The 19,759-nt window shown below is 35.9% G+C and overlaps 2 protein-coding genes across 3 annotated transcripts in view; one reads left to right on the top strand and one right to left on the bottom strand.

Moving 5' to 3' along the window:
- Positions 1-1,700, bottom strand: part of LOC145673231 (tubulin delta chain-like) — a 58,088-nt gene extending 56,388 nt beyond the window's left edge. Inside the window, exon 1 of one of the 2 annotated variants that reach the window (XM_081742726.1) lies at positions 1,280-1,700. The gene's annotated coding sequence lies outside the window, so the exon portion shown is untranslated. The remainder of the gene's footprint in view (positions 1-1,279) is intronic. The other variant, XM_081742727.1, reaches the window with a different exon arrangement.
- Position 1,701: 1 nt separating this feature from the next.
- The window catches only part of MED23 (mediator complex subunit 23), a 94,478-nt gene continuing 76,420 nt past the window's right edge, over positions 1,702-19,759 (top strand). The window contains exons 1-3 of the mRNA XM_081742725.1: positions 1,702-1,898; positions 8,539-8,783; positions 17,386-17,518. Of these exons, the coding sequence (XP_081598851.1) occupies positions 1,854-1,898; positions 8,539-8,783; positions 17,386-17,518 (423 nt within the window). The 5' untranslated portion in view covers positions 1,702-1,853. The remainder of the gene's footprint in view (positions 1,899-8,538; positions 8,784-17,385; positions 17,519-19,759) is intronic.

Raw genomic sequence — 19,759 nt, 5'->3', positions numbered from 1 at the left:
TTAACCGTCGTAAAGCATTTCTAATGATTTTACACTAGAAACCCTACACTTGTAAACCTAAGATACAGTTGAATTACTTAGTATTTAATTCTAGTGGCTGCAGAAATTTGGGTGCAGGTTAACAATACTCCTTCAATTAAAACAAAAAGTTTATTTCACTTCTCCTGCTTCAAATAATTTTTAATGCGTTCTGGTGTACAGTTTTACTATACGGAGCCATAGTATAGGTAGTACTAGTAGTAGTAGTAGGAGGAGTAATAGTAGAAGGAACGGGTCAGAAGCCTTGCAGGGGTTCGTTGGGTTGTTCTCGACATAAAATGGACAAATTAAACACTTCCCCAAAATTTTCCGTACATTTTACAATTTGTGGATCCCCATAATAAAACTGCACCATGTTCTGGACTGTTGTTATCCTGGTGCATGCCTAAATGAATGCGCACAGGTTCATAATATGCGTGAAAACTCACGTGCACTGGAAATAACTACGTACTTATCTTAATATTTTCTATCCTATTATATGCAATGAAGTAAAGTGAATTTGCACCCATAAATGCAACTTCTACCATAAGAAACAGTCTCTGAGACATGTAATGGAATTTCCTGATGAAATAATTACATATAATAGGGGAATATAGTATACATGAAGCTGCATCAGTTCCCGAAGGAACAGGACGCTCATACTTTTAGGGATTATTCACTGAGTATGTACGAACTTACAAAGGGGGTAACAAAGCGAGTTTTATTTACTTATCGACTGATACGAAAATAAAAAAGAACGTATCTGTACTTTACATCTGCATGTGTAGTGCCCTTGTACTTTATCTATAACTATGTGTGTGTGTGTGGGGGGGGAATTTAACGCATATTGCATGTCTTGTGCACATGGATACTTCTTACTATTGCACTACGTGGAAAATTTATGGTACTTCATGTTGAAGTGGTAACAGAACACAGAAGAAACGCAGATCAGGGGGTTCTCATGTATACCATTACCGTAGCAGATACTAGGACAGCACATAGTCTTGTAAGTGCACATTAGTTTGCACGCATATTATCAATCTGTATGCAAATAGCTGCCCGGAATGCTTTAGAGAATCATCTAAAGCACGAAGAGTGAAAGAAACGCCTTTTTTATTTGATGGAATATTCTTAATCTGCTCCTCTATTATAACTGAGATTTAATAATAAAAATTATATCCGATATACAAAAAGTAGATGCCCTCAAAAAATGCCTCTCCCCCTTCGAGTACATTCCTTATATAAAAAAGAAATAACTCACCTTACTGACAGTCCTATTATATGCAACAATTGGTTATAGTCAGTGCCGCTTGGATATTATTTTAATTGCGTGGTTCTCACATAATTCTACATCTGTTCTAAAACATTAATCAAATCTTTGATTTAATTCTTCTATATTTACCCACAACGCGCCATTACCACGTCGCAGTGTTACCGAAGTGTCTTTGACAAGTGACAACAGTTTCCCCATAGAGTGAGTTTCCCCTATCCTCAAATTTCCCAGTTCCTCATTGTTTTTACGAATGCCGATTTTGATATATTTTCCCTATTTTGACTTATCACCTGTCCTATTGTTGTTTCCTGATTTTGGCATTTTTTCCCACTCTTAAATTTTGTTTATATTTTATTTTTAAATTTTAAAACATTATACATTTCTTTAAACTTATAATAATCGTTGAGAAGTTCTTGACAAAAAGCAGGAACATCGTTGTTTTGAATGGTAACTAGTTAAAAGAAGAAGAAATGGAAAACGTAGGTTGTTTTCGGCAAAGTACAAAATTGAAGACTAATGTTGAAATTTTAATTTGTGTGTGGATTGGAACAGAATATTAACTATGGGGACTGAGGTTCAAATTTCGAACATTGTAAACGAAATTTTGGTGAGTATCGTGATTATTATAAATTTGAAACCTGTATGACATCAGAAGTGTGTGGTATTAGTGTCGAATATCTTAACGATTTTGCAAAATTTATAGTAACTAGCTCAGTAAAATGTATGAGTTGTATAATTCGCGGGTACAGATTGAAAATAGGTAGACCACAGCATTTTATAGGTGCATACGCAAGGAGGGCTTCTTTTGGATGCAGTTATAGTATACGGATCCACAGATTGTAAATTGTACGAAAAAAATTGGGGGAAGTGTTTAATTTACCCATTTTATGTCGAGAACAGGGTTAAGTTCCAAAGTTGGGCGTCCGTTTCCAGCAAAATTTTTAAAATTTACAGGAAAGATATGGATAATTTGATCGTTTGTGTGCTTGATAATATATAAGGGTCTCGAAAAATCTGTTTGTTTGTTATATATAAGCGGTTATAAATATGGGTCTATACCGCGAGCGGAGGGAACTATTTGGCGCAAGCTAACTAAACAGTTGCATTTTGGGAAAGTAACGAGCATTTATGTTATCAACATGGCGAATGTACAAGGGAAATGAAGTAACAGTTTGAACATTTGTGAAGCAATACGTTGGTAACGAGCAAAATATTTTAAAAGTTTGTGAAGAGCACGGATTAATGAACCTAATAACAAATTGCAGAAAATGTGGAAACTAGATGACAGCGAAAAAACGTGGCAAAAGCGGACGCCCAACTTTGGAATAAATGCCCGAGAACAGAACCCAACAAACCCTTGCAGGGCTTCTAATCCGTTCCTACTTATACTATGGATTTGCATAGTAAAACTCACGTTCTTTTGGCAGGAAATGCACCCTTACTGCGTTAGATAGTGTTTCTTAAGGGACGAGTTGCAGGTTCACTTTAGGTGGGGGGTGGAGGGGGCTGATAATAATACACAAACGAACTTGTGCTATGTTGCCAGAAAAACGGTACGCTGTTTACAACGCTGAAAGACACGAATGGGGAAGGTTCTGGAATGCTGGTTCACACATATAAACACTCATAGTAATGCTGAGCGTGCAATAGCGAGTGAAGGCGGAAAAATTAACCAGGTTGATTAGTTTATTTATTACAACTCAATGGAAACGCGGGCTAATGTTCTAGATCCATGTAACACTAATGCCATCTAATCAGGTCAGCAGGAGCGTAGCAGGGGGCCAGAGGTGGTACGTCCATAGGGAGTACCTAGGCACGTTAGCAATGCTGATTATATATATGCGTAAACTACAAATAACTGTGGAAGGGACTGATATGCTAACTAGGCCCTATACATCACCCAACTAAAAAAAAAAAAAAAATTGACTGGCCGTGCTTTTCGTGGACTAAAATTTCTAATCTACATCCCAATTATGCTATGTAGATTATAAAAGACGGATAATTAATGATATAAGTGAAAAATTGTCTTTTGTTCATTCTCCACAATGTATTTACTCTATTCTCCGCTTCAATTTCGGTTTCGTTTATAGGTTTGTCTGTCGCTGATAGCCACTGTATCATGTCGCTTTTAAGTGAAGACATAGATAGTCTTTTATTGATTTGAACATTGTGATAACTGGCATTATCAACGACAACAACGCTGTTTTCGGGAAGATTAGGAAGTAGTTTTTCATCGATCCATTTTGAAAAATTTCTACTGTTCATCTCATCATGATAATTTCCACTTTTTCTGCTTAGATTTGGACAATAATAGAGCATTATCAACAAACCCAAATTTCCCTCCTGCATGGACCATAATAAGACGTGGCCCTTTTCCAACAGTTTCTGTTGCACCTATTACACTCTTACTTTGCCAACACGCCAGTACTGAATGTGATGCGTGAATGTAGGTTTCATCTAAGGCCGGGCCCGTGAATTAATAATGTGAGGCCCGACTCGAGTTAGCTTTTAGGCCCGACCCAAGGGCGCCGATTTCTCTGTAAAGTTGGGGGCATTCAGATGCAGAAGGTATATACATGAGGATTTTAAAGCAAATTGCATTCAAATTATGCCAAATAATGTATATTCATAAATACAATAGGGAGCCTACATGACCTTTGGGACCTCGAACATATAACTAGGGTGATAATTAAATCAAATATTTTAATTGCAACTATACCAAATATTTTGATCCGCACTTCTGGAAGAGGAACTAGCTGAAATAAAAGAAATCGTTGAACGAAGTTTTCTCTACTAGTTATAAGTTGTTATAGTTTTATATATATATATATATATATATATATATATATACACACAAGTTGTATCTTCGGCCTTGGAAGTTGAATAATTATTCATTCTTACTCAGAAGGATGAGGGGGCGCAAAATATTAAACATTATAACACTTGAGACATAGTTTGTACTAACAATAGACTGAAAGCAGCTTATTTGTTGTCTTATATTGACAAAAATACTTTTGTCAACTCGTCTCATTGAAGTAAGACAGAAATATTTCCCTTTCAGAAAGGTGCGCCCCCCGTTCTGTATTCGCCCCTGGTTCAGTATCGTAATGTTCTAGTAGGCTCGGCTGTCAGTTCAGTCTTTAATGTGGAATCCAGAAAATTAAGCCATTCCCCTTTTGATTTCTCTTCGTTTTAAAGCTTAATAACGAATATACGCAGAATATACTACCGTAGAATACGAAGAGCTACCACCGCAACGCATTTTCGAAAGCGGGATTAAATGAAATGGACCACTGATATGAGAATTACGAGTAGATACTGTAGGTATAACGCTACACGGTAATATTTGTCATTTATTTTAGCAGGTGATATTTGTTGTAGCATAAGTTTGCTGAGTTAGTATCACTGGTACTTTCAAGGCCAGATCAGTGGATGGAAGAGTAGTGGGGAGGGTGGTGGAATACGAAGTGCTCCCCAGCGATCTGCGCATCTTGGTTTGAAACTTGTCGAGTTATAGTGAATGAATTGGTGGAATGAGAATGTGGGAGAATACTGAAGAACTTAGAGAAAATCCACGAAACTAATTCCATTTATCTTCCAGATAAAATTATTGTGTAAACATGTACTTCATTTACCGGATAATGAGTTTCCAAACACTGTTTTTGCAGACCTAACAATTCTTGTTTTGTCCTCCCATGTATTTTGTTGCAGATGGGATGTGTGCAAAGTTTGTACCTTTGAAAGGAACACTGGGATAATTGTTAGAACTTGCACCTTTTCATTGTAGGATTAACACAACTACAAATGAATTGGTTTGATGTAAATTTCTGGTAAGTTGCGCAAGCTTCTTTTGGTTTATTTTCGTCAGAAAATTGAATTTCTACTTTGAAGAGTTTGGTCAGTTAGTTCTGATTTGGTATACTCACTCATAACTGCAATAATTTCGCTGTTCTCTTGCATACGGCTGATGACTTGACTTCACTGACCATGGTTTCTTCAGAGGACTAACCCAACCTTTGTAGGTGATTGATTCAAGGAAAGTAAATTTTCTTCTGCAGATGTAAAATCTTCATTATCCACACCTTGGGATACACTTCTGGTAGTGTCATTGTTGATATTCTGTTAAAGAATTTAGAACACAGAAAGTCATCACTGGAAACATCTTGAATTTAAAAGAGCGTATTAAAATCTACTCTTTTTCCCAACCTGAAGGTCAGTTTTTTTAAGTCTTATATGTCATTCTGTCATGGGTATGCAGTCAGCAGTATATATGTAATTACTCGACGACCTTTATTATTGACAACTCTCTTGAAGAGTGTATTCAATATATACCATTAGCAGAATATTTGTTCTTCGCACGGGGAGAATGTTTCATTTTGGACATAAAGGATTGAATTTGGATTTCAACTGAATCGAAAGTGTCACTGTTCGTCTCAGCGAACCCGAAAACTATGAATTCGACACTAATTTCGGCCATTTTCGATTATCTTTTTATGTCACTCCTCTAAGTTGTACCGTCAAATGAAATAATAAAAACTGTCATAGGCCCAAACCTCATCTATGTTAGCGGCCGGGTGGTTCACGAGTTATTAAGCCACAAACGTAATCACTTTCATTTTCGATTTTATATATATATATATATACGTATATCCCTCTCCTCTTATACGTTTTACCATCAAAGTGAAAAAAAAAAAAAAAAGTACCAGGACCGTATCTCATTTATGTTGAAAATTTGATAGAGATAGGTCGCGTGGTTCAAATGGCATGAAGTCACAAACATAGTGACCTTCATTTTTATATAATTTATATAGATTTGTATCAAGCAAACTTAATATTATCATAAATATCAGTTACTCGTATTATGATCGCACATCATGATTACATGTAACGTACCAGGAACTGGCAAATTACCAAGCATACTCTCCATCGAACAGCACGGACGAGATCCTATCTAATAGTAGTCGTCGAAATGACTGTATTTACTTTGTAATTCTCAAAGGTATGTATTGGTTTAATATCGTAAAAGACAATTAGAATACTTGGATTCGAAAGAATAATGTATAATTTACCGTCAAGTTAATTTTGGCATGACTATGACCTCAGGGATTAGATCAATGCACTCTTCAGTTATAGCAGTTTAGCTACGTGTTTTTGTGTAACTAGCACACATTTTGATAGAAACTAATTAAACAGTTATCAATACGATAGGCTATAGATTTTATTATGCACAGCTATTTGGTATCTGTCACGTTTTAAGAGGAGTTTGGATAATTTCTATGACTAAATCAATAATCAATCAACCAAGAATTGAATTCGTATTTGTACTAAAAAATGCCAAAAGAGAACAAATAATTGTAACATACAAATAGTTTAGAAGATGATGAAAGTCCCAAAACTTCGAGCTTTTTTGCAATACAATTATTTAGTAAACATTAATCAATTAGGAATACAAACGAGTACAATAACAATAATTAATTTTAATAGGATAAACTACAAACATTGATTACAAGCAAATACACGCAAGGAAAAAATATTTTTGGATACAGATCCACGAATTTGAGACAATCTTCAATTAATAGATTTTAAGAAATATTTACGAAGTTCACAAATCAACATTATATAGAGAATTGTCTGTCAACAAATTATCTACAGTATTCATGTATGTTCGATGCAGATCTACTTCGAACAAAGTATTATACAAGGGTTGAGTTCATAGTAATGGCAACACTGCTATACATATACTCGGGAACAAAGCAGTTCATTATAATTCATACCAGCGATAGGTTAGATGCCGACCCTCCCTCAGACATGAACTCGCCTGCCCTCCTCTCCATGTGCGTGCAGCGCCAGCAGTTAGAAAGCAGTTCTGCTTTTGAGTGAGTGCTCGCGGAATACAGTCATGTTTACGAAGCAAGATCAGAGGAGCTGGTTGAAAATTGAATGCGCTAGAGGTAGGAATGCAAAACAGTGCTACGAAGTATTGCAACATCTTTGCGGTGCAAGTGCATTACCATACCGTACAGTAGCAAGGTAGGTCAGAGCCTTTAATGATGGACGACAAAATGTCACAGACATGCCTCGCTCCGGCCATCCTTCTGTAAGTGAAGATGATGTGCAGAACGCGAACGCGTTAGTGCTAGCGAACGCCACGATTCGTCAGTTGGCCAACGATACAGGACTAGCGCATTCGACTGTGGTGAAAATTCTGATGAAGAACCTGGGATTGCGTAAAGTCGCCTCAAGTTGGTTTTCACATGATCTGACTGAACAACACAAGTGTTTGCGATATGATACCGCTCGAACACACTTGGAGCGGTATCAACGTGAAGGTGAGGCCTTCTTACTGCCGATCATTGCTGTTGATGAGACCTGGGCCAGAGCGTATGAACCGCAGCTAAAATGGCAATCAAACGAGTGGTGTCATCCTGGGTAACCGAGAAAAACAACAGGTCGGAATACCCCAACCAACGTGAAAACTACGCTCATCATTGTACGCGACTGGGATGGTGTAATCATAAACCATACCGTTCCCCAAGGACACACCGTTAGTGCAGAGTACTACTGCAATTTTTTGCAAAACAATCTGTGAGCAGCTGTAAGACGAAAACGACTCCACTTCCTGATGAACCCGTTCATCATTCTGCATAACAATGCAAGGACACATGCAGCAGGTGCGGTCACTGATTTATTGCATCGTTGGGGCTGGAAAGTGCTGTATCACCAACCGTATTCTCCAGATTTAAGTCCCTGCGGCTACGTCCTCTTCTCGAAAATGAAGGAACCACTTCGTGGGACACGCTTCCGTACAGTTGATGATCTCCTCCGGGAGACCGATCGCTCCATCTGCACTATCCAGAGATTAGGCACTGTCAGCGGCTTCCACATCGCTGGGAACACGTGATTCACAATGCTGGTAATTACATCGGAGGCCCGTAAAACTTCGAACCTTGCGAGTACTCTACTTCTGAAGATACACCATTGTTGCCATTACTAAACATCCAACCCTTGTATATGTATACAGTATTCTGTATAGAAAAGCATCTGATAAAACGTGTCGTTACAATTCGTTTATCATGTATTTATTTTTTTTCATGTACCTAAGGATTTGTTGATCTAATAAACTCTAATAAACCATACTATCCAAGAATTTACTCCTTGAATTTCAGCTTTGGATTATGAGGTAGTTTTGTTTTATTTTATTGAATGTTGTGGAAAGTTATTCTTATTTATGTATTTATCTTTTGCAGAAAGTTGAAGGTATAGAAGAAGCATTTAGCTGTTTTCTGGTTCATCACCCCGAAAATGAAGTTGAGAAGATCAAAACTTTTCAACAAGAATTACAAGATGCGCTGAGTAAAATGCCTGCGGAGCAACAGGAAGTTGGCATCCGTCAGTATCTTCTACTGGCGGCAAACATGACGAATCAAAGCCGACTTCAGTTGCTTTTAAATCTGTTGGAGCAATTGGTGTCAAACAATATTCTACCTGCACGGTAAGTTAAACTGTATTATTATTATTATTATTATTATTATTATTATTATTATTATTATTATTATTATTATTATTATTATTATTATTTACACAGTTCCTATTGTATGATTTCATTGTATTAAATGTACCTGAATATGATATAGTATTATATCTCAGATTTTATGATCGGAAAAGTTACAGAAGGATTTTGGTCAACCACTACATATAATGTCAAATCGATATGCAACATATCTTTAAATTATTTCTTCATGTCTTGATGAAGCTATAAGTATAATGAAACTATAAGTAATTTGACCGACTCTTTGCATGATTAAATTACTTACATTCTTTGCTCCTCTAAATATTAAAAATTCGGAATTAAATCCTAGTCGCTTCCCGTCTTATTCAAGATGAAAAAATAGTAGGCCAATCCTCTGCCTCACGGTTTAGAGCTAAGAGATAGTAAAGCCATATCGAAGAAAACCCCGCAAATCGTCCTCGATACTATTGTCTTTCTTTATATCCTAAGAATATTGTCGACATCCGGAGGAACGAGCGTGCCGAAAATAATCCAAGAACGCCGGATTGGCAGCTGTGGTATTTCGTCCAACGGATGCACTCTCACTGGTAACCAGATTGAAATTAGGCTCTCAGAAGTAAGCTCCGTTTTGCAAAATTTATTTGGATAATTGGCAGACCTTTTCCCACATTAATTGTAGAGATGAACTGATCCTTGTTGACTTGCGTATCGGACACTTTCATCTCACACTTTTATATTTACTGCGTGACATCAACTGTCCGTGTTATGAAGATTGTATCGTCGTATGAAGTATTCGGCACATTCTATTAGTGTGTCTAGAATATTTAGACCTCAGAGGAATTAATCAGCTATTAATCAGGTCCTCGGGAATAACTGCAGTTTTAGTGATAGCATTCTCGCATTAATCATGCGATCGAGTTAATGTTCTCTGAGATTTTTGTTCCTAGATTTTATCTATTAGGTTTTACTGAATGGTACTTTTTTTTTTTCTTGTTGTTTGTTTTCTATTTATTCCTTAAGTTTTTTCTGCGACCTCTATTTTATTTTTTAAATATATGTATATATTTGTTTTATTATATTACTTCGTTAAACTTATGTGTGATTTTCACTTTTATAAATTTATTTTATAAATAGCACGTATCAGTGGTTGGCCTAATCGTGGCGGAGACATATAGCCTATCTGCTGGCATCCCTTTTAAACACTAGTCAATCAATCAGTCTTAATAGAATATTCTGAAAATATAGCACAACGTACGTTTCTTTGAAATATTCTGTACTTTTTACTCGTTAAGTAATCATTTTGAATTTTTGTCTTTCGTGTAGTGAAATTTAGGTATTGTAGACAATTGAGGTGGTGTCTTCATTTCTCAAATGTAAGCCCAGTATTAGTTAGTGGCCATTTTTCTTTCAGATCGTTAGAAATGTTAAAATATTATGACTTTCTACTGGTAATTGCTGCTTGATTTAATATTTACTAAGAAACAAAGTTATCCCAAAAGAACACAGGATTATTAACTATGAATGTTTCGGCAAATAGTTATTGCCTTCTTCAGAAAACTACATCTTGTTGATAATTATCTTCTGAATATTATAAATCCTTTACTTCCAATAGTCTCATTATTCCTTTTCATCGATTGTGCTCAGGAAGAGGAGGGTATAGGTAGAAAAGTTTTTGTTTTCTTAAAATTCTTTACCGAAACGTTCACAGTTGATAATTCTGAGTGCTTTTGGAGTAAGTAATGTTTCAGTGAATATCCCTGCAGGTAAAATGTAATTGATTTCATGTTACACAAATTATACTATATAAATTGAATTAAAATTGTTTCTTTTAATTTACATTACATATATTTTTCTTTATCGAATTTTCAACCACTAACCACTACTTCAGTTTTTTTTTTCTTTCTTTTTTTAATCAAGTTTGCCTTAGAAAGAGAAACTAAGTCAAATATATTTTTTGGGTATGATTATCTTCAGAGCCAATAACAAATTCCACACGGATATCTGTAAGAAACTAATTCAACCAGTTTATATAAATAAATCAATTTTTAAAAAAATCCGGCACATTAAAAATTAAGGCAAACATTTCGACAAATTTATTTTTGAAAGTGTATGAGATAATATTATGACAGGAAAATATTACTAGACAACTGTAAGTTTACAATTGGGGACAATAAATGGGTACTCTAGGAATATGTTGACAAAATGAGACAACAAAGCTCTACAAAAAGAATAGGGTAATTGATTCGAACAACTCCAATAATTGAGTTTCCTTCCTATTATGATCTAAATCGTGATAAGAAGTACGGAATCTGGCACACAAATACGGATTCTGCAAATCACTCAATGCATACAGAAATTTAGAAAAGCATCCAACGGAATATAAAAATTATTTCGTAAGCGGGAAGGTACATTCAGGAATTTATGAAGGGATGTGTGTTTGTGGTCACATATACATAAGTATGACTAAAATTAATCAAAACTAGAATTAAAAAACACATCAGGGATGGTAAAGAAGATGATTCAGCTGTATCCGTGTCACTGAAGCATTAGCATGAGTCGAAACATATCATAACCCATTCCGCGAATGGGCAGCAGGGCGAGCCTATCCAAATCGAAGAGAAGTACACGCAGGAAACTATAAATAATAGAATCAAGCCTTGTGTCGCACATTCAGGTGAGAGCAAGTGTAGTTTCCTGTGAGTCCGTTCCAGCAAGGAAGAGCGCCGAGAAAGAGAGAAATGGAAAAGTTGATTGAAGCTGTGAGAGTCCATCTAATGCTTTATTATATTAGCAATGAAGATTATATGAGAACCGAGTTAAGAGATGAATTATGGACTTTAAAAAAAATTAAAAAATAACAATAAATAAATAAATAAATAAAAACATGCGAGTTGCGACTATGTTAATAGTAAGTAAAATTCATCTTTGTCAGTGGACTAATTGGAAGCTCCATGCTGCGAATAAAACTTGTTCGGCGAGTTTTAGACGATGCTTATTTTTTCTTGCTGTTGGTCGTTGTTCATTGAGCGAAGGAGAGAGCGGTTGCTTTCCCTTTGCTGAAATAATCATGTGAGGGCTATGTAAAAATTAAAAACAAATATAATAGTTTACTTGAGTTAGACTGACGTGTCTATTGAAGTCATTATAAATCCGTAACAGTAAAGAAATGTGATGAATTGATATCAGCAGTGAAATATTGTGTGTGATGCAATATGAAATAGAACATTTTGTAATAAATTAACTTGGAGAAACGAATAGGTAAACAACAAGAATATTGTTCTTTCATGATTCCTTGTAAAACTCATACGCTATTTTAACAGCTCCCTAGTGATTACATAGATATCGGTAGCAACAGCCGAGTGGATACGGGTATTAGACTTCGGATCGCAAGATGTGGGTGGGTGCGAGGCCTACTGAAAAGTAAAGGCGTTTGTAAAGTCTGGTTGAACAAAAACAAAAAGTAGTTGTTCGAGAATTGTTTTGAATTCGTCCCCCTGCCGCATTGGATTACATGGGGGTATAGAATGCTATTAATTACAATGATACCGTGTTCGTCTTCGGTGTGGAAAACCGAGCTCCCGTGGGAGCTTATATGATTCGGATCTCACGTTAAGCTGTCGGTCCACGTCTCATGTAGCCTCACTACTGAACGGTACTGTAAACTCACATCTAACTAACTATTCCTTTAGCATATAGGGTATAAACATTCAGCATGTTATTTCATTTCCTTTTTTCAAAAATAGATATCACTATCTCAGTCATATGAACACTAGTTTTGTCCTTGCTATTCGCTCTTCCGCCACCTTGCTAAGGTGATTCACACACACACATTATATATATATATATATATATATATATATATATATATATATATATATATATATATATATATATATATATATATATATATATATATATATCACTTGATGTTTCAAATAGGCCTAAACTAATGTAATATTTGTAATACGTAAATGTCTTTCGCGAACGTGTATTATAAACCTTATTTATCAAGATTACAAAATATCTCCTTTATCTTGATGTGAACAGTAGCATATATATATATATATATATATATATATATATATATATATATATATATATATATATATATATATATATATATATATATAGAGAGAGAGAGAGAGAGAGAGAGAGAGAGAGAGGATGAATATCAATTCTTGCCTGTTGCCATAAAGTTATATCCAAATCACCAAACACTAGAGCTCCCTCGTGGCTAAGCGGTTAGCGTACGCGCCTTTGGCGTGGGAGACCCGGGTTCGATTCCCGGCGAGAGCTTATGTGGTTCGGATTCCACGTTAATCAGTAGGTCCACGTCTCATATAGCCTCGCTGCTGAAAGGGACGCTAAACTAAAATCAACTCAACCCAAATCACCAAACATCTTACATAGTAAAATATATATAGGATGTTTCAAAACAACAAAGTAAAATATATATAGGATGTTTCTAAACAACACCGACAACGTTTGGGAGGTGATTCCTGTCACCAAGATAAAGCGAAAAGTATAGACTAACCTGGGTACACAAATGCTTCCTTTCGGAGTTATAGGCTGCCGAAATCATGAAAAACTGAAATTTAAAGGTCCATAGCTCCAAAACTATGGGACCTACCGTAGTCGGGTCAAGACTTTACTTGGGAACTAGTATATTTCCTATCCAAGTTTCAAAATCCTGTGGTACTCATACAACAATTTTTATAGAGGTGGTTGGTGAGTACTTCCAATTAAATGCCCGTAGCTAAACTCCCTCTATAAAAATTGTTGCGTGAGTACCTTAGGATTCTAAAACATGTATTTTTAGATAGCGCACATATTAGTTCCTAAGTGAAGTCTCGACCCGACTACGGTAGGTCCCATAGTTTTGGAGCTATGGACCTTTAAAGTTCATTTTTTTCATGTTTTCGGCGGCCTATAACTCCGAAAGGAAGCATTTGTGCACCCAGGTTGGTCTATACTTAGTCTTATGTTAGTGTCTGGAATCACCTCCCAAACGTTGTCGGTGTTGTTCTGAAACACCCTATATATATTATTTCAAACTATTCGTATCATTGTTGTTGACACTGAAGGTTTCCATCAAACTGAATTACTAAGTATTTCCGAAATTCAATGTCAAAAACTGATTTGCACACTACTATCACTTATCATGGGACTTCACAAGCGAGATACGAATTCTCTTTCTCCGTTGCCTATCAACTGCGCCCAGTATGCGATGAATGCACGCAGACCTCTCTTTCTCCGTCCGTATTCCCTCTGCCTTGGATTGGCTGTCTCCACTGCGGTCAGTTAGCGGCCGGCCCAAAGGATGTTAAGATTCTTAATGAAACTTTATCCTATCTAGAAAGAATAGTATTCAAGTTATATTACATTTGAACTAAACAACCAGGTTTAGATAAACAGTGGGATCATATAATTACCCCATAACTACAGTTAATGTCTCGGGGATAAAAAAGTGGTCGTGTGTATTAGACCTTAAATCTTTTATAAAATTAAAAAATAAACGATTATATTTATAGTGTCTCACAAGTTTTCAACACTTTTGAAGCTGAAAACGTGAAAGTTCAAGAGGAAAAATATTCGAAGAATTAATCAGAGACTTTGTCCAAGTATATAAGATGTTTGGTAATTTGGATATAACTGTGGCAACAGGCAAGAATTGATATTCAATAACAGTGAACAAAATGGACTAGCACGTTTAAAGAAGTAGTTATTAGTTCTTTTGATGTATGCACATAAACGTAAATAAGTATTTATTAGCCTTACGAGAAAGATGATGAACTATACATATCTGAAGGACCCGCACTTTCTTGGAAGAAATTTACATTCTGGGAAAGGCCACAGGAAAGAAATAATGGTTGAAAATTCGGTAAAAAATAAACTGAACTCAAATTAAATGTAAGAATTTTAGGTAATTTCATTTATATCCCTACTGGTAGTTATGAGAAGTAAGCTTTTAACGAATATTCGCGTTCATCAAACTCAATTTGATCTTAGCTTCACATGCGAAAAAAATGACTACCTTTATGAAATTGAGCAGCTGTGAGCACATACATATTTATGGTTTCCTGGAGATATCCCGCGTTCTTTCTTGGTTGTTGACCTAATAACAAATTATCTTGTTTTATTTGGAATATGTTCGTCAATCATTGGATTCGGAATTATATTTCTTGGCTTTTGTCATTTATGGCCATGTTAGTTCGTGCCGTATAACGGATGACATCTCTCGGCAGTTATACTACCCGGGGAATTTGAGGGGAAGAAAGGAATGAGGAAGGAGAGAAGCAGCCTGGGACCATTATGTTAGGTACCATCCCCGCCTTTGCCTAGCATGAATCAGAAAATCCGAGGAGAAACCTCACTTAGGATAGCTGGCCTGATAAAGATGTTACTCGTTTCCGGGAATTGAGCCTGGGAACGCTCGTACCAAGAACGTGAGCGTTAGACTAGGGCCATCGTAACCTGAGCTCTGACAGATCTAATATCGTGTAAGTTGACGACAGTGTTGCGAACCGTCATAGCAAGAAGAATCAAAGCGACCACATGACAGAACGATAAATGAATATAATTACTTTATCACTGATTGAATCAGATTATAAGTTGAAATATTTACAAACTAGATATTAAAAAAGAAAAAAAAAGAATAATCGTACTTCACTTTACTCCTCAACATTCCAGCACAACGTAGTTCCACTAGGCCTAAAGTTATTACCACAATAATGAATACTTTTTTTTTTCTTTTCCACTTATTGACACAATTCTGTCCTTTTGACAAATTTGCTATGTAAATAGAAGTGTGGTTACATGGAACAACAACCGGTCCACCTCCCTATCGCCGCAGGGAGTAGGTTTTCGTAAAATTGAAAGCGAAGAGGGTATGAGTCTGTACGGCTCTTCTGAAGTTCAAGGGCAATGAACCATTATTTGGAATGTCAGGGTGAAATTAGTATAATTTGTAATGATCTTTGTAGGAAATTTAATGACATAAGGGAAAAATGTATCTACATACTCTATATATTAGAGAGATCGTTATAATGAGCTTTTCATAAGGACTGATTTAGAAATTGAGTGGTTGGAAAGTAACGAACGTGATTCAGCTGCTTGTCTTTTCGTAGAAGACATTTTTTTCACCAATACGTATGTGAAGGGGAGGATAGGATTAGACCCACAAAAATACACTTGGAAACACTAGGTTGTTTCCATGGTAACCGAACAGTGTTGTCGCATTTATACCTACTCATTACTGTGAAAGTTTTTGTGTTGTCAGGTTGTTTTGATTTTTTGTGCTATCATCTCAGTGCATTGGTGTGAATATTGTGGTGTAATCATTGTTATTTTCATTCATCAGTGGAACATAGTTTGTATTCGTATTATTCACATAGACCTAAAATATAAATTTAGTATGTGTATGTGTGTGTGCATGTGTTTATGAACATAATGCCTGAAGTGCGTAAGAAGTGCGGAAAGAGGGTGCCCTTGACAAGTCAGGCACGGGAATTTGTGTTTAATCTTAGGGAATATTTCGAAAAAGAACGTAACGACGGTCCTTTATTGTCATTGAATAAAGTGATTGAAAGAGTAGATTCAGCTTTATACATTAGCCCTACAACTGTGAAAGGAATCACAAAAGAGAAGTGCCCGAAAGACCTCGCTCAACCGACGGAAATTTTATCCATCCTAGGAAAAAAGCGTAGGATTTCTACAGTAAACGGAATTAAATTGTCTACAAGTGAAAGCCATTCTCTAACGTAAGTAGTTTTCAATTTAAAAAAAAAAAATAAAAAAATAAAAAAAAAATAACATTATGGGTCTTACGCAGAGTAGTTCTGACGCGTGTTTAGTGTCATACTAAAGAGTTGAGTTGATTTTGAGTTTAAAGTCTCTTTCAACAGCGAGGCTATATGACACGTGGACCTACTGATTAACGTGGAATCCGAACCACATGAGCTCCCACCGGGAATAGAACCGGGGTCTCCCATGTCAAAGGCGTACACTAACCGCTTAGCCACGAAGAAGCCCGATCTCATACTAAAGAGTTCGACTAACATACGTTTCCATGCAGTCGTCAGGCATTTAGTATGACGCTAATCATATGTCAAAACGACTCTGCATAAGGCCCTATGTGTTTAGAAGTAACGGTTGTTTTCTTTTCGATTTTGTAAACTATCTTAACGCAATACTAATTTGTTTGTTTCTTTTGTCTAATACTTTCGTCAGGCATAATGTTAAATAATATTTTTGTTGTAATACATATATGATTCATTTCCACAAAATGTGCCCCTTGTTGTATTTATATTGTTACAGAAGATAAATGTGGCAACCGCGCTTGATCGCACGTGAGAGTTGTCAGAGCTCTTCTTAGCGCGGCCTTACTCTAGCAAGTACGCCACGCGGAGCTCCCGTTAATCATTGAGGTTATAATCAGTTGTAATACACACACACACACACACACATATATATATATAAGCAAAAGTGGCAGAATTTCTCAACTTTAATAATTTAGCTTTGGTAATTTGTTCTTTCATAGTGTGCTACTTTGTTTTAGTTATATTTTATTTTCTCCTTTTATTAGGATGGTCTGTGACGCCATTTTATCATGTGAAAAATTGCAATATCAGAATGAGGATTTTTGGATCGAGTGTTTCAAGCTAGTGAGGAAAATTATTGGTAGTGTCGATTATAAGGGAGTCAGAGAAATAATGAAGGTAAGATAAATAAAATGGATTGACTCTCTGTGACAAATGATCTAGCATTTTGAAAAGAGTAATAGCGTTTCAAATTAGATACATATTGTAAGAACATTTTCAACACTGGACATTTCCTTTCTGACCAAAAGTTGTAATTTAAAGATACCATCGTGTAGAACTAGTCTTCAATATTACACATACCAAAAATCTCAAAAATATTTCTTAGTTACGGAGATACAAAGCTTCAAACAATGCAAAAATGCCCTGTTTACGTCACGGCAACAGGAACAAGTGTTTTGACCTGACGTTATATATCGGTATCCCTCTCTGAGACGTATTGGAATCTTTAGAATTTCTTTCACGTTGCTGTTTCTTACTGTAATCCACAAATAAACTTAGTAGAATTCTGAAAGGAAAAGTGACAAAATAAGTAAAATACTTACTGTATATAAAAGGAACGTTAACAAGCCTATTCTTCTAGTCTAAAATACACTAAAAATGATCTGTAATGTATCATTACAAATATTTTAGTGTACACCAGCAGGATTATTTTAGTATATTATTAGACCAGAAACATTGGGAGTCTAATCACTACACCAATTCAAATAAAAAATAAATCACACGAGATTGAGAATAAGCCACCTCAAACGTTTAGTTGTACACATTGAAAATTTGTAGTGAATCTCCATTTTATTATAGTACGTCTACAAATAGAACACTTTCTGTACCGTAAAGCTCTTAAGTCTTTTGAAAAATCCGTATTCCACTACATCCTGTATACAGGGTGGTAAGAAGCTAATTGAACAAACTTCGGGAGCTGATTCCCGACTCCGAGACTAGCAAAAAAGTCCTCTGGAACTTTGGTCAGTGAAGGATAGTTTCGGCGATATATAGGTGCCGAAACGGTGGGAAAATGAACTTCAGAGGGCTGTGATTCAAAAACAACGCAACGTAGAGTGCGGTTTAGAACTTGACACTCGAAGCCACCTGCTCGATTGAAAAATGTATATTTCAAACCTCCGCAAGATATGTGCGAGGGATTCCTCAAATGAACATATGGATTACTTGCCAGGTTATAGGGAATCCATAAGTTCCTTTGAGGAATCCCTCGCACACATCTTGCGGAAGTTTGAAAGATACATTTTTCAATCGAGCAGGTGTGACTTCGAGTGTCATGTTCTAAACCGCATTCTCTATGTTGCGTTGTTTTTGAATTACAGCCCTCTGAAGTTCATTTTTCCCACGCTTTCGGCGCCTTATATATATTCATCACTGTCTAAAGTTCCAGGGGACTTTCTTTTTTTTTTATTTTATTTTATTTATTTATTTATTTATTTTTGCTAGTTTCGGTGTCGGAAATCAGCTCCTGAAGTTTGTTCAAATAGTTTCTTACCACCGTGTATATTAGCAATTGATTACCGCACACCATTGCTACGACTAGTTTTAATGCTATAAGAATTGTATTAAATAGTGTCTTTACTGTTTTACTTTGTTTCCACAAAGAAAATGCTTTCGTGGTCACAGGTGGTTTGGAGTTGAAGAAAGCTAAAGCAGAGGCAGACAGAGCTTACGCTACTGAAAGAGCATCATGAACAAAACTAGGCACCATAACAATACAAATACAATTTGATACATGGGCGTACATTTTGTGTTTACATTATCTAGGAGCCAGACTCGTTTTTCTAGTCATGTCAACTGGCGCTCGAGATTTTTCGAGCCTGAACAGAGGAATATTAGTAAATAACTCATGTATTCCACGAATTAATTATGTATTACATGATGTCTTATTACTTCGAAACTTCAAGCTTTTCTTTTCAGTAACTTCACCTGAAATACTATTCCGATCATACGAACATACTTATAATTTTTCTCTCTTTCGCTCTGAATCTGAGTAATGTTTGGTGTATATATAATGCATCACGATTACGGATAATTTCTTTCCAGCTTAACATCCCTTTTCAGTACCCAATATCTATAAAAGAAGTTGATATCGTCCCTCTGGATATCTCTCTCTTTTTTAAATTTTTTAAATAATTTTTCCAGGAGACAAATTAAAGATTTTATCATAATTTATTCTATCGTGTTCTGTTAAAATTTAATTTGATCTCGTAAGTTACCTACCTGACACGAAGGATATCAAACTAAATTTTAAAGGAAGACGATAGAATAAATAATGAGAAAAGATTTAAACTTGTCTCCTGGAAAGTTAAGAAAATGAGATACGCCCTTTTGTCTCGAGAGGGACGATATGTACTCCTT

Source organism: Thermobia domestica, chromosome 16 (genome assembly GCF_964235325.1).
Source record: "Thermobia domestica chromosome 16, izTheDome1.hap1.1, whole genome shotgun sequence".
Classification (NCBI taxonomy): domain Eukaryota; kingdom Metazoa; phylum Arthropoda; class Insecta; order Zygentoma; family Lepismatidae; genus Thermobia; species Thermobia domestica.
Note: the sequence above shows the minus strand (reverse complement) of the source record. Positions and strands in the feature narration are given on the sequence as shown.